Source organism: Cariama cristata, unplaced genomic scaffold (assembly GCF_000690535.1).
Source record: "Cariama cristata isolate BGI_N322 unplaced genomic scaffold, ASM69053v1 scaffold42612, whole genome shotgun sequence".
In the NCBI taxonomy this organism is placed as follows: domain Eukaryota; kingdom Metazoa; phylum Chordata; class Aves; order Cariamiformes; family Cariamidae; genus Cariama; species Cariama cristata.
In genome coordinates, this window is record NW_009602877.1 from 24,863 (window position 1) to 40,695 (window position 15,833).

At 36.6% G+C, this 15,833-nt stretch overlaps 1 protein-coding gene across 1 annotated transcript in view; it reads left to right on the plus strand.

Moving 5' to 3' along the window:
- GPCPD1 (glycerophosphocholine phosphodiesterase GDE1 homolog (S. cerevisiae)) overlaps nucleotides 1–15,543 on the plus strand; it is a 33,787-nt gene extending 18,244 nt beyond the window's left edge. Inside the window, exons 8-19 of the mRNA XM_009694941.1 lie at nucleotides 1–52; nucleotides 141–273; nucleotides 485–539; nucleotides 1,250–1,342; nucleotides 2,166–2,243; nucleotides 3,382–3,421; nucleotides 4,215–4,276; nucleotides 5,657–5,722; nucleotides 6,726–6,862; nucleotides 7,868–8,003; nucleotides 8,338–8,498; nucleotides 15,313–15,543. The exon at nucleotides 1–52 is cut by the window's left edge and continues 108 nt beyond it. Coding sequence (XP_009693243.1) covers nucleotides 1–52; nucleotides 141–273; nucleotides 485–539; nucleotides 1,250–1,342; nucleotides 2,166–2,243; nucleotides 3,382–3,421; nucleotides 4,215–4,276; nucleotides 5,657–5,722; nucleotides 6,726–6,862; nucleotides 7,868–8,003; nucleotides 8,338–8,498; nucleotides 15,313–15,517 — 1,218 coding nt within the window. The 3' untranslated portion in view covers nucleotides 15,518–15,543. The remainder of the gene's footprint in view (nucleotides 53–140; nucleotides 274–484; nucleotides 540–1,249; nucleotides 1,343–2,165; nucleotides 2,244–3,381; nucleotides 3,422–4,214; nucleotides 4,277–5,656; nucleotides 5,723–6,725; nucleotides 6,863–7,867; nucleotides 8,004–8,337; nucleotides 8,499–15,312) is intronic.
- Nucleotides 15,544–15,833: the final 290 nt, after the last annotated feature.

Consider the following 15,833-nt stretch of genomic DNA (forward strand, 5'->3'; position numbering starts at 1 on the left):
ACACTTGCTATTATGAGCAGAAATCCAAGGAAGACAATTGGAAAAGTTAGAGGTACAGTTGATGCAAACTGATGTAGATAACTTTACTCACAGTCATGCGTTATCTATGGACATGTGAAGCATTGGTATTTTTCTTGTAGTGGACTACATAATTATTAAGCCGATCCAGGGATACGCTTGTGATATGAAGGCTTCCTATGCAAAATACTGGAAACCAAGAACAACTTTAGATGTTGGACACAGGGGAGCAGGAAATTCTACAACAACAGCTAAGTAAGTTCATTTGCATTTTAATTCAGTGACATCAGTTGAGGAAGCAGTCAGTTTAAAATAAAAAGTGATAACCCATAACCATTTAAGTCTCTTCGATATCAAATGTGAGTGTTCTCTAAAAGAAAGACTTCTGATTTGTATTTCTGTTGTTTCAATGGACTTTTGCGCTATGTTGCATCTAACAAAAACTTTTTCTTTGCTGTTATTTCAGACTTGCTAAAGTTCAAGAGAACACCATTGCTTCTCTGAGGAATGCTGCTAGTCATGTACGTATGCACATTTGCATGCACATAGTACCTGTATAGTTAAAACTAGCTTGGCTTCTATGCTTAATGTCCATGATTCAATACAATGAATGGTAACTGCACTGATACGAGTCACCGTGGAAATTCCCTGAGAGATAGGAAGAGAAGTAATAGCTAGATTAGACTCTCATTCCAAAGTTCCTCAAACCACCCCCCAAACTTCCATCTAATATGTTCTGGTGGTGGTGTAATACAGGGAAAATGTTAATCTCAACCCTGCAGAGACATAGAATTGGAATAATTTTGAACAAATGAGTAACATTTTGGCTCTGCTGGAGTCCGTCAGCGTACTCTCAGGTGGCAAAGGTCTCTCTGAGGGACTGCTGAGCAAATTGGTGTCCAAAAATGAGACTTGGGAGCTGAGCTGGTAGAATGAAACAATCCTTTGTTTCAGTGCTTGCTACAGTGAAGACTTGGAATCCTAAGATGAGAATCTCAATTTGGGAGATATTAGCTTCAGGTGCTTAAATTCTGTGATTGAAGTGGTCACTTATTCCTTCCAATAATCTCGGTCACAGTATGATTTAACTGGCAACAGCCAGTTGCATTCAACTTCTGGTTGATGTCCAGGACCTGTGAATACTTGGTAACTTGTCTGCAGTTCTGTAGTCCTTGTGCATAAATAGTTAATTTTTTTTGTTTTGTTCTGTGTGTTTTTCAATTTTCTGTAGGGAGCAGCATATGTGGAATTTGATGTACATCTTTCTAAAGATCATGTGCCTATTGTATACCATGATCTTACATGTTGCATGGCCATGAAAAAGGTAAAGATGATAACTGTATTTTATCTTTAAATGTGACCGTTCCAGAAACTAAAATGCCAAGCTGTCATAGAAATAATTCTGGGGAATGAAGGGATGGAATGGGAATAAATATGCAACATTACTGTGTGCATAAAGTATAGCAGGGACGTGGAGTTCTTCCTTTTGATGTTGCACCAACAGCATTTCAGGTGCATGGTTTGAGACTCTTCAAGCCTACAGTGTAGTAATTTTTTAGCTTTTTTTTTTAATTTACAGTGGGGAAGAAAAATGCAGACAACTCCGCTATATTCAGTAGCACTTCTGGGAATCCTTTAGACTGTCAGAGTAAGAACTTCTGGTTGTTTCTTTTTTTGAGGGAGAGTTAGTGTGATTCTCAGCGGGGTGTGTGTGTCTCAGTTTTACTAGGACAGTTGTCTTTTTTTGTTAGTTTCTGAGAGGTTGGATAGACAATAATAAACTGAAATGCCTCGGAGTATTTTTTAAATGCATTTCTTTACTTGCAGACTTTTTTCCTGAATGCATTAACTGATCAAGTTTTACAGAATAAATGTGCTAACCTTTTCTGAAGAAAGAACATTGACGCCTCTGACTTGCATGAAAGACCAAATCCTGTTTTTTCAAACTGACACCTATTTTATGCTCCTGAGTGCCTATGGTGTCTCCTGAAAACTGATCATCTTACTCGTATTATAATAAGATATCGCTTGTATCTTCATCAATAAAAGACTAAAAATTAGTTGCCTTTAATGTTACCATATTAAAAGCATGTAGGTTTTTTTGTAGTTTTCAGTGATGCTTAATTATATATTATTTCTCTTCAAAGAAACTGGATACAGAGCCTTTGGAACTGTTTGAGATTGCAGTCAAAGAACTCACGTTTGATCAGCTGCAGTTATTGAAGGTACTACTTTTGCTAGTAAGATATACTATGTGTAGAACTTCAAATGGCATATGAAGCTTAGATTTTTTTGGAGTAACTATAGATAGTTTGGGAGAGCACAAGTTTTAAAAATTCTGAAAGTAGAACAAGTAGCTAATTCCAAGAACAGTACTTTTGCACCATCATTACAACTTGAATAAATTTCATTACTTATATCTCTAGAAAGATGGTCTAACAACTTGTGTACATCCATATCATTATGCTAACATTGATAATTTTTAAAAAATAAGAAAGTTTGAAAGTGGTGGTAGGCTTCATTGAAAGCCAATGCTTTGGAGTCTTTGTTGAAGAAGAAAGATGAACTGTCACAAAATCTCTCTAATTTTCAAATATTTCCCTGTTAACTAGGAAGATCTAGATTTATGTTGAACTAGTCCTTGGAGGTGCATGTGGAGGTGTAGAGGGTCTGTGATTCAATGGATTGGGCAAACTGGCTAGAACTAATTGATTGTTTTTATTTAATTGGGTATCGCTGTATCTTCTGAACAGAAGTGCCCTGTCTACATAAAAAGGGGGTCAGAGGATGAGTCTGGGCCACTGAAGACCCAGCTGAGGTGTCTGTCCTCAGTCAAGGAAGCACTTGGCTAGTCCAAGAATTATATGTTTCTTTTTACTTAAAATTACTTGTCTCTTCCTTTTTGTGGAGTGAGAATTTGAATGGAGCGAGGGAGTTGGCCCTATGCCTGGCCTGGTTCTGTCTCAGTATGTGACTACATTATAAAACCGCTGTTGGCTCTCTGTCTGCACTTGATTGGAAACACGGAGTCTAACATCTGTCAGACAAGGGTTTAATGTTCAGACTTCTTCACATGTTAATGTTAAATTATATTATGTGTGTTTCTACCGTTGAGTGTGTCTTCTGTATTCTCAGCAAGAACATTTTCAGTTTGTTTTTGAGCTTTCCTTGGAATCTTTGTGTTTTAAAGTTTGAAAGAAAATTGTGGTGTGTAGTAGGATTTCCTTTATTCTTTTACAAATTACTGAAACTGTGTCTACAATGGACCTTTAAACATAACCAGGAAAATTAGTTATATTTTACATGTAGTAAGATCTTTATGGGTTGAGTATTTGTTAATTTTACTCTTCTTATGCTGTTTAGCTGGCTCACGTGACTGCCCTGAAAGTAAAAGATCACAATGGTATGTACTACTCTGCAAGAGTCTTGAGATTTGTTTATTACCACGTAGTGATATATATTATGTGGTTGCAGTCACTTGTCCTAATCACATTTGGCTGCTTCTTGAACATTTCTAAATGCTTATGTAGTTACTTTAATTTTGTGCATGCTGTAGAGTTCTTTGCTGGGAAGTAAATACCTGGACAGAAGTTACTCCCTTGGGAAGAGGGGACAGGAGGGTAGAAGGTGAATGCACAGATAAATATATATTTATGAACATTCATAACAAAATTGCCACTAATGTTTCCATCTTACGCTTCTCTAACTGTACCTTTTTGGCAGCCCTTCAGAATTGCTAACAAGAACTTTGGTAACTGCTTTAGGCTGTCTTATTAGTGCTGTAAATTTTTGGCCTTAATTCATCACCTTTATAGGGACAGCAAACTGGAAAAGTATCTCACACATCCTATCTATGTGGGAAAAGATAAAATAAATAATGAGCCTTGACAGGCAAGGCTGCTTCTAGTGGATGTGATTCACCAACTGAACGGATGAGGGATAGGAGAAGCAGTTTCTGATAAATATTCTGGCAAGGCTTTTAATAAGGGTCAAAAAATTTTCCCACTAGCAAAACAGGAATTGCCAACACCATTGTTGGAGTATGTTGGTGTTAGAGGGAAGGCTTAGTTAATCAAAAGACAGACCTAATTCCGTTCTTTACTCCTAAAGGCCTTTTGACTTTGAGCCAGTCTCTTCTTGCTGAGATTAGCAGTGCTCTTATTTGTTTGGATTCAATATTTTGTATTTCTTTTCAGCATCTTTTAAAGAAGAAGAAAACTCTGCTTTTGAGACTCAGCCATTTCCCTCTCTGCAGAGAGTAAGTAGTGAATATAGGTGCAATAGAGATGATGATTGTGGAACATGAAAACATGCGTTTTTCTTTCAGCTTAGCACACATAGCAAGAGATACTAATTTTTGGTTTTAGGCCTCTGATATCAATTCTGGCACTGAGAACGTAGGCTTTATTGTTGGCCACTAGAGCCTTTTCAGCACTTAATCTTTCAAACTTCTTAATTCATGAACTCAAGTTTTATAGCTTAGGATACATTCACTTTTACAGCTGGTGAACACCTGGGCATTGCATTTGAATGCATCAACTATTGTTTGTTAACTTTGGAAAAAAAAATGTGACCTTTGGCAGCTCATCACATACTCTTGGCTGTCTAGCAGAGCGAGACACAGAGAAATGTTAAGTGAGTTTCTAGAATGTTCCCGTTTATGACTATTTGCCAGCTCTGGGCTTTGTATTGGTTTATTTTTCACAGAAACAACTGACAATTCTTGACCAAATATAGTTTGATAATCATTTACAGTGTTTTTTTTCTAGAACTACTATACCTTTTGCCCCCCCTGTACTGTTTTTCCTAATGTCTGAACTGTTCATTAACGTGCCTTTTAGGAACTTGTTTTATGCAATAATACTGCTTTTTATTTGGATTATGGAGATTATTAATATCCAGTTATTTATAGACTTATGTCAGAGCATGTACGAAATATCAATAAGTTACAGGTCATATGCCCCACTGTATATTTTTACTGTCTAATCAGATTACTGCATAACTACAGAAAATAGAGAACTTTGTGTAATAGACTAAACTACTTGGGTTCAATTCCTCTACCTGTTCCGATTCCCCAAATTTAATTTTCTTCCTATAAGAAAGGGTATGTCATCTTTATAGGGTTGAAGAATCATCTACTAATGTTTCCTTAATTTCATCAGCTGTTAGCTTCACCTTTTGATTTGAAGTCACCTTACAAATAATTCTTTACAAGAATTTCACATACTTTTGTTCTCATCATCATAATAGCAAGCTTGTGGATTTCATACTTAGGACTATGTGTTACTTAAGTTTTTTTGAATGCAAAAAGTATCTTCCTCGAGAAGTAAAAAACATTTCTTCTTTAGGAGTACAAATGGGGCATTTCTCATACGTGTTAAGGTGAATTGACTTGCATTTGTACCTTGTCAAAATTTTATCCTTAAGATTTTATCCATTTTTATATATATCCTAACTTTAAAACTGAAGTAGAAAAGAGTGTATATATATCTTGCGTGAAGTCTTAAAACCAGGGTTTTTTATTCTACTGTTAGACCCCATTGGCATTAAATTTCAATGTATTCTCCCAGTGATTACCTTCATAGTGCTTAATTGTCCTCCTTTGCTGTGGAGTCCCTTCATAATGAAGTTTTTTCAGGTCCTGGAGTCTGTTTCTGAAGATGTTGGGTTCAACATAGAAATAAAATGGATCTGCCAACAAAGGGTAAGTAAATGTACATGTGATTTACTTTGATACTTTGCCATTCTCATGGCTAAAGCTTGTAATTTGACGTGGCAATTTCTGAGCTGCAAACAAAGGCATAATTTTTGTTCTGGGTTTTTTTTATGTCACTATCTTTAAAACTGGGAGTATAATAGCACTGCTCTAGCAAGTGAACAAACTTTCTGTTAAAACAATAGGAAGTATTTATAGGATTGAGTTCATAATGCAGCTCAGACTGATTCTAGTAGAAGACCTGTTGCAACCCATCGACTGTAAAAAGGGTCAGGCATGCTATACCTGGGAAAAGTGACAAGAAATTGAAGCTCTTCTGGCCCGGTGCAGGAGCAGCTACAACATGGTGCAGTGATAACAAGCAACTTTTTCCGTCTAGCCAGCAGTACTGCAGACTCAGCTGGATTGCTTAGTGCTCGCTCTAGAAGGAAACGGTTGTCAAGGCTAGAACTGGAACCCTGGTGTGGGGAAAAGAAACTAAGTAGAGCGGTAGGTGGAAGTCCATATGCATGGAGACATGCTAATGCTCTCAGAGACAGGTCAGCTGCAGAAACGCTGGTACCTGCTATTGTCGAAGACAAAGGATATCCCATTTATTTCTACAAATCTTATTGTTGCATTTTTATATTTAGAAATAGCAGTAGAAAATACCTGTAATAGGTTTTAGTGATCTCTCATGGAGTTCCTTTGTGCTTGCAAAATTGGAAAAGGCTTCCTAGAAACTCTGTCCTTGGATGAGAAGACTGTGAATTTTTCAGTGAATCTTACTGCTGCTAGAATTCAGCTGCACCTCACAGACTGTCCATCCTGTAGAGCTGTAGCTAGCATTCAGTAGATTGAATGAGTGAGTTCTGTATTCAGACTGGCAAACTGAATTCTCATTTTGCTCAGGTTGAATGAGAGACCAGTTGCTGACTGGGGTTAAAGCTGGTTAAAACAGTTTTAGTAAGCATTAATTTAAATGGCTGAAACTTGTCTTTTCTTTTTCTAGGATGGACAGTGGGATGGCAACTTGTCAACTTACTTTGATATGAACCTCTTTCTAGATATTATTCTAAAAACTGTTTTGATGAATGCTGGAAGAAGAAGAATTGTATTTTCTTCTTTCAATGCAGATATTTGTACAATGTAAGTTAATAAGAGATAAATACTGTATTTTCTTTTTTCTTTTTTTTTTTTGTTTTTAATTTGGTAAAATTTACTTTGGACATAACAATACCCAACAGGAAACAACTAACACATGTTTTGATTAGCCCTAAACTTTGGATGCCAAAGTAGTTGGGAATTGAAACAAGAGCACCTTGCCATCTGAGCTGTACCAAAAATAAAATAGGAGAACAAAGTCAAAGTAAATATTTTTGTCAAGTGCCTTCCTGAATGCTTCAGTCTTTCTTGTCACAACAGAAGAGGTCTAAGTGGTTTGCTTTCCTTTTGTGTGATGTCATATTGAAGGTATTGGGGCACAGAAAAGGCGTAGGAGTTGAACTGGGGAACAAACAGCTGGGATACATGTGAGCTAACAATATGCTGTAGTACTTTGTAGTAAGAAGCGATTTAGCACCTTAGGCGTTATGGAAATCTCACTTGATGAGAGACTGCACTGATGAAATACCACTGAAAGGTAAATGGGCAGGACAAAACCAAATCAGGGGACTAATAAAAGGGTTAAGAAGCAAGTGTGTAAGAGTGTGTAACACACTAATGCCCAAATTTTGCTTCCATCTGTTACCAGTACAGTGGTAAGGAATGACATCCGACTTTATACTTTAGTAAGGTTAGATGTTGTATGTTAAACATGTTTAGAAATTCTTGTGATGAATCTTCATTTTACTCTGATACATGTTTAAGAAGAAAATTACGGAATTGAACAGTCTTTGAGGATTTCATTGAGGATGTGGATCTGAGTTCAACTTGAAGTCTAGCTTCCCTTAAGCTGTATGTTAATCTGTAATAGTGGCTAAAGGAACAGTTGGAGCAGTTTGTCAGAGTTTGATACTAAACTGTAGTACCATCTCGTTGTACCAGCTAGGAGCTAGAAGAACATGCAGTAAAGAGCATACTCCTCAAACAGTAAGATTGAATTCCCCTGCTTTTTCACACATTTGCTACTTGCAGACTTTTTTTTTCTAACAGGGTTCGGCATAAGCAAAACAAGTATCCTGTGTTATTTCTCACCCAAGGAGAATCTAAGCTCTATCCAGAACTTATGGATCTTAGATCTCGTACAACTCCAATTGCCATTACTTTTGCACAGTTTGAAAACTTGCTGGTAAGCTGACAAGTTCTGGTATTATTCTGCCATAAGATGAAACTACATTATTACTACTTTTTGTAAATCTATAATTTTTGACACTAATGCTTAAAATTACAAATAACCTCATAAAAGAAATACACTAACATTTGGTAACTGCCAAAATAATACCCTTTATTTCAAGTGTCTGTTTAATAGTGTTTAAAAAATAGTGTTATTAGGAAACTCTTTAATTGTATTAAATTATTTTTTATTATTATGGATGAAATTGTAAGGAGCTGCAAATATCAAAAAACCTGATGTAAGAGTGTTTCAGAAACATGGATTTTAATTTAAGTCTTTTGTATTTCAGGGAATTAATGTGCACTCTGAAGATCTGCTGAGGAATCCATCATTTATTAAAAGGGCCAAATCTAAAGGCCTAGTTATTTTTTCATGGGGTGATGATGCAAATGACCCAGATAACAGGAAGAAGTTGAGAGAATATGGTGTTCATGGTCTAATATATGACAGGTACTCAATTGTGTTTTAAAAATAACAGTAATAAAGCTGAGAAACTATTGTATCCTGATTCTTGTGAAATTTCACATTGCTTTTTGGTTAACTGGGTGCAGAGTATCTTCCTTTTGTACTGTAAGTACAGGAAACCCATAAGCTCAGTTCAAGAACAAGACTAACACTAATTCCTACTCTTGCAGCTATATCTATGAAGCAAAATAACTTTTGTTTCTCCTGAGGTTAATGTAAATGTAATTTGATTCTTTAAAGAACTAGTGCATGGCATACACATTTAACATGTTATTAACATTCCTGATGGTAATTTTTAAACTTTGTAAGTGACACGGTGAGGACAATGTTATCTAACTGTTGGCTGAAATTTTCAGCTTTCTACATTTAGTTACAGAAATAGTTAACGCAACTTAAATGAATGATTTTAACTTAATTTTTTTCCAACATTCTGTTGTGTTTCAAAGCTGTGAATTCACCATTTTTCCTGTTAACATTAGCTTGGAGTGACTCCTAGGGCAAACTACTGAATTGGTCACTTCAGAAAGTAGTTATTATATCCACACAATTCAGGTGGACATCAGAATACTGTAGTAAGTCTTTGAACAAAAGTGTTATTTTTAGTTCCTTAGAAAAGCCTTTTACCATAAAAGATGATAAAAAACTCTACAGAGGAACTTCCTCTTAGGCTTAGCTATAACATGATTATGTGCAGGCAGTCTCTTAAGAAGTACAAAATATCTTACTCCCCTTACAGAAACTCATACCTAAATGTAAACTCTGTAAAGTGTTAGCTCTTTTATCATAAAATATGTGAAATTCATTATTACAAGATGATGATTAATTTGAGAAGCTGTATTGAATTAGAATTTCTGATACATTACAAAGATTATGTAATTGGGAAATCGTTAAGTGTAACTGTGTCAAATTACAAAACTTTCAGACATTTTACTTAAGCAAGGGCGTTGCTCTGCGTATTGTTTTACCTGGGGGCAAAAAAAAAGGGGAGGGGGAAATCAAGTAGTTGTCAAGGGCTCTGTTTTGTAAAGTGAAAACTAAAAGTGAAGTTAACATATCTAGAGGCAAGAAATCAAGTATTTTTGCTCTTAGAGCTCTAGGCTTCCAGTGTAAAAAATAGTTAACTCCCTTCAATCTATTCTTGACTATTGAGAGTCCTTCCAGAGTGGTGGATCTAGTGCTTCTCTAGTTTGCTGGAGGTCTCCGTTCTTGTATTGTATAGAATGTCTCCTTCTATTCATTGGTGATAAAAAGGAGTAACAAGATTTTTGCATTGGGCATCAGCTTCAGACTGAAGTCATTGAAATATAAGTCCTCTTTCCAGCTACAGCAGTGCTACATGTTGTACCTCTCCTACAACTCAAGATTGAGGCCCCCCTAGCAGATGAAAAGTAGCTATGGACTAGTATGCAGATGAAATGGTACTCTGACCCTTTAGTGTACAGTCATAGAGTTGTTATGGAATTTGATCCTATGGTATGTATAACTTGGAGTGATAAATTACTGGTCTGTAGGCAGGTGGGTGTTTTAATCAAATACTGCTGCATAAAGTGTTCTTATGAAATGTCTGTTCACCTGATGTCTATTAATCCAGCCTTCTAGAGTTAATTACCGCTGATGTGATAGATATGGACTATTATGATAAAATAGTAAAGCAGGTGACAGTCTTATTTCTGACTTCTTGTTGCTTTTGTTACTTTAGATACTTAACGGCTCAACACTACTTAAATAATGTTGCATTTATGTCAAGGCTGCAAGTCTGCTACATGTCATCTTATGTTCCCGTTTGTACTGTTTGGCGTGGTTTAAGTTGCAGTATGATAGCAGAATACCTTTTACCTCACTTTTTAATGACTAGCCAATTCATTGGAATTGCTTATAGGCTGAATTCCCTTGTGGGTTTAATTGCACAACAAATTCTTAACCTTCCTGTGCTATTTAGACCATCTAGATTCTTAATAGTGTTCATCTCTCCTCTCACTGCCTGCCCCCTGTATCTCCTCGACCTTGTTGACATCTTTCCACTTTGAGAGGAGCCCCAAAATTAATATTAATTCCAAAGCTGTTTAAAAAACAGTAGTTCAGTGGTGCATTTTTTCTTTCAAGTTACAAACTTGCAGTTGAGTGGCAAACAGTTACCTTGTTTCAGTATAATTGTTGAAGGCTCGTTAACTCTAATTTCTAAATGTTATTGACCTTTTTTCTGTAGACCAAAACAAATATTGGAATGTTCCTTTACAATCTTAATTAATTTTCAAAATTTACTAATAGTCTGAATAGAATTAAATTTAATCTTAATATAGGTTCCTTAGAAGGAACACAGCACTTGCTGAAAATTGCATTGGCTATCTCAAGCTGGACATTTTGAAATGCGGGTGGTACCTGCAAGTCGTGGATGCCGTGTCTGGATGTAAACCCTGGCAGCAAGTGTTTCCATTCCAGTTGGAGCTGCTGAGTAAAGAGGCAGTCTGGCAAATCATTTGCGAGTATGAAGTTAATATCAAGAGTATAAATTGTCAAAATTTTAAATAGGTATGGTGTAAGCATCCATATTCTGTGCTGTTTGAAGTTTAGAAATAGATAAATTCAAAACTACTATGAAGCAGAACTCAAATAGAGAGATAGGTACATGCCCATTTCAAGGTCTAGAAATAAGCAGGGACTGCCGTAATCTGTTTATTAGTGTAAAGCCAGTTTATGCTATGGTTGCATCTTCAAATTCCAGAGTATATCCAGGGCTGAATCAAGATGTGCTTCTTCCATGGCTTCCGCAGATTTTTTGTTCTCTAAACTTAAGGCCAAGTCCAGGTATTTATAAAAAATCACTGTGCCTGGCATTATATGTTGCTGTTTGCTAGACCTTTACTTTAACCGTCTTAATAAGCGTTAGTTGTCTGAATAAGCTGGGAAGTGAATATAGGAATTGTAGTGTGTTTCAGGTTGCTCGGATATGGCCCTGAGTTACTGCATGCAGTAATTATTTCAAGGATTATGAACTGTCTGGGTAGAGATGATTTCTATAAGCTATTTTTTCCAAACTTTAATCATCCATGTAGAGTTGAACAAAACATTGTAGCCAGTTGCGAAGATGGCAGAAAAGCTGTGTCCTGAATACCAAAAGTTGCTGATATCAAGTGTCGGGCAAAAAAAAATGCAGGTAGGGGGTCTAACTTTGTTTTGCATGCAGAGAAACTGCAAGACTAAATCTGGGAAGCTTACAAATGCCAACACCATTAAAAGAACAATCACACTGGGCAGGGGGAAGAAATTATTTCCACCCCCCCACCCCCCACCCCAACCAGTCCCCTCTCCACTGGGGCTGCAGATTATTGAGATCTAGCCAAAATCATTAAACCAAATGGATGGTCTAGTGCAGTTGCGGGGAGAATATTCTGCTTTTTTTCTGTGTTCAACTAGCATTCATGTCAGCATCTAAAATATCCAAACTACTTGTGTTAAAAGGGCAGCCTACAGAAAAGGTGCCACCTCTGCCTCCAGGCTTCGGTTTGGACCCTAATCCAGAAAAGTGCTTTAAATGCATGACTGAGTATCTTCTGCTCACACAGAAAATTAAATCTCATGCGTAAAAAGCTGTATTAGTTTCATGTTTAGATTTTATTTAGAGAAGACACTGTAACCTGTTGTAGTGAAATTCTTTGGATTGGCAAAAATTACTAATTTTAAAGCAAGATTTGTGGGGTGATTTTTATCTGGTATTTTTCTCCTGAATAAGCCTTGTGAACAGTCCAGGAAATATTTCTGTGTTTGAACGTACTTAACTCAGTAAGAGCAATGCAGTCTTTCTTTCTACACCAGTTGGCCATATATTAAATAGCAACGTGGAGAGGGGGTGGGGGCTAACTTACACTTGCATCGTCTTTTTTTAATTCACTTTACATGATCTGAGTTCTGTTTGTTGAATAACACACGGCTGCATGGAAACATTAAATTGGTAATCGTTGAACATTTGTGCTGAAAGCTTTTTCCATGAGAATCTTCAATGCGTTTGTCTCCTCTCTAAACACTACAGTTCCTTATGGCTGCATTTGCAGGCTCCAGACAAAAGCTCTGTGCTCTGTTAGTGTTGCTAACTCTCCCAAAAGTAACACAAATTTAGCTGACAATAAAGGCAAAAGCATTCAAAACACTTCTCAAAACTAGAAAACTGTCTAAATCTGCACTATTTTACTTGCCTGAAACTGAGTATTACTTAAATAACAGCATGGATATATATAGGAAGTTAACTAGTCTAAGTTTATAATTTAATTACTCAGTGATTGAATTAAGATATTATGCAACGGCAGTCTAAGTCTTTCCTATTTTGCAAATTGCCAGGTAAGCCTAAGTTTACTTTGAAATGTAAAGAAAAATGAAAAGTTTTAATCGGATACTTCAGAAAATCTTTTTAGCATGAAACTAATATTTCAGTGCTGCTGACTCTGTTTTTTGACCAAGCAATAGCAAAGAAAAACAGCTGTGACTGAGACTTGCTGGATGTACGTGTTTTCAGAGGTTGCAAAAACACCTGAGAGGAGCTAAGCACATAGGTTCTATGCCTGCTGCATAACCCTGGAATGACCTGCAAAGCTTTTTGTAGAAAGTGCTAATTTAAAAAAGTGATATTCAAAGGACTTCCCAGTCTTCTGCAGGGCTTGGTTATTAACAGGAAGTTGAATGGAAGAACTTTGGTGCATAGTTACTTATAAGTAATTGTCCTGTTGAAGAATGAAGGATAGGGAGATGAGAATTTATTCCTTATTTTGATGGTGATGTTGGAAATAATTCATAAGAGAAGTCCTGGAGCTATGCTGTTTTTGCCAACTGCTGGTGTACTTTCGTGGACCCAAACAGAAAGTGGGGACAAGAAATTCTGAGATAAAAAGGTAGCTGTGCACAAGTTGTTCTCTGTGCTTTCTGTTTCAAAGAAACAATATATGCACATTGGAGCAGATTGGTTCCAGTGGACAGTTTGAAGGAGCTTGGACGGTTGGAGTAGTCCAAAATCTCAGTTGAAAAATGAAGAAACAATTACAGAATTTATGCTTGCCCTAGTAAAGAACTGATAAAATACCTGCCAGAAGCTGCTTAGAAACATGCTTAGCCGTGTTCTAGGAACAAGTGGCTTAGAAACTTACCTTTGCTCTTCTAGTGTCGAACTGATGGGAAGGGCCTCAGGTTTGCAGTTCCTAAAGTCTGTTGCTATATAGAAAACTATCTTCTAATTTCAGTGCTTTGTCTTGAATGCATAGAGAAATTTATACTGTGTAAGCTCACTTAACTGAAGAAAGCACAGGTTGTACCTGCGGCCTGGAAGGAAGGCAGGAAGGAAGGCTGGGCTTTGATTTTGCAGATAGTTTGTATTGGGCAATTTCGGCTCATAGCTTAGGCCTGTATTGGATTATAGGTGCTGTGCAAGTAATTTAACTGCCGTGCCTTCTCTTTGTATTCCATAAAACTGGACAGCATTTGTCCTCACTTCTAGGAGTTTCTGTACAGAAGCTATCTTTAATCTTACTGTAGGGAATGTAATCCATATCTATATTTCCCACAGAAGTGTTTTCTCATTTGAATCCCATTTACTATCCCATCCCATTATTTTTGACGTCTTGGACTTGCCAACAGTTCACAAGTTGTCTTGCCGGGATAAAAAGGCACCTGACACTGTATCATATAGTACTCGATTCTTTGGGCTGTGACATCCTGTTCCCTTTGGACATACCTTGAAATTACGGTATGAAAGAGAAAGGATGATGCAATAAAACCAAAACACTTTCTTGAAGGAATCATAAGTGAAAGTATGACTATTCATAAAAGACTAAGGCAGAAGCTGTGGTAATTTCTTCCAGAAGTTTTCATTTGAAGGAGATAAACCTGGAGACTTGCAATACCTGAAACTGTACATGCACGGTTGCTACAAGTGAGGGAAACCGAATGCCAGGATTTAAATTTTGGATATAAATAATATACTGATGTTAGAAATTAATGTTGAGAGATCAGAATGTATCCTTGTCACAATAAGTGTTGTACCAAAGGAACATGGATGCTTTTGCTTTATAGTGAATTAGACCAAAATAGTGTTTGAGTTATGCTCAGTGCCTATGCTGTCAAACTCAAGATGTGTTTTGGATGTGGACAATCTGGTGCAATGTTGAAATCTGGTGCAATGTTCAAAATCCTGCAGCTTTTGTTTACATGTATGAAAACAAGAAAGTGAAAAGAGGAAATACTATTAGAAATAATATTGATAGTTAAATTTGCATTAGGTATGAATAAAGATCAGATTTTCTGTTTTTCACTCTTCACCTAATATTGTAATGGTAATTTTAAAAAAATGGTTCTGAACTGGGGGGTGCGGTGGGGTAGTGAAATGCTTCTTGAAACAGTAAGTGTAAACTCCATTCAGTATTATAGACAGGTAGTGTATCACAGTCTGTTCAAATCTCAGGGTTCTGAATTTTCTTACGCTTTTAAGTTTGAAGCCTGGAACTCTGCTCTTACTTCACTCCTTTGTGCTGCCTGTAAAATCACATTTTTTCAGGAGAGTAAGTGAGGTAAATACCAGTGGGTAGCTTTTTAGTATATCTGATGAAACATTAACCATTGTGTAAAAGGAATACCATTTTATATTGCAAGAGGAGTGGCAAAACTTAGGGTACTAACCTCAAACATACTGTTTTTATAGACTACCTGATACCTAATTTAACTCTAATAGGGAAAAAAACCCAGTTGCTTCATCTAGTCTACATTTCTGTGAACTGTCAGGTTATACCAATCAGTGTTTTTTCTTTTCTCGTTTATTCAGGATATATGACTCGAATCCTGAACAACCAAATATATTCCAGGTGGAGCAGCTGGAACGCCTCAAGAAAGAATTACCAGAGTTGAAAAGCTGTGTGTGTCCCACAGTCAGCCACTTTAAATCCATATCTCCATGTAAATGTCATCATAGTTGCCTGGAAGAGAAAGCTGTAGATAACTTGAAGAGTGTTCAAATGCAAAAGGACTGATTCTAGGCCGAATGCTGTTTTGTATCTATTTAACTTTCACCATTGGAACAGTGCTGTCTATGCCTTCAGGTTTGTTTGGTTTATTTTTAAGTCCCCAAATAGCAATAACTGTGTTCCTCCTTCCTGACAGTACTTGTTAAAATTTCAAGCAATGTTAAAATGTTCAGCCAGTTATTGTTCCAATTTACATGTACAGTTTTAACTTTTTCCTATGATCAGGTCTCAAATCTCGAAAAAGGAAAATAAGGATTAAGATTAAGTGTGTTTTTAAAAATAAAATTAAGCAGTCTGAGGAGTGGAAGCTCAGAAACTAAAC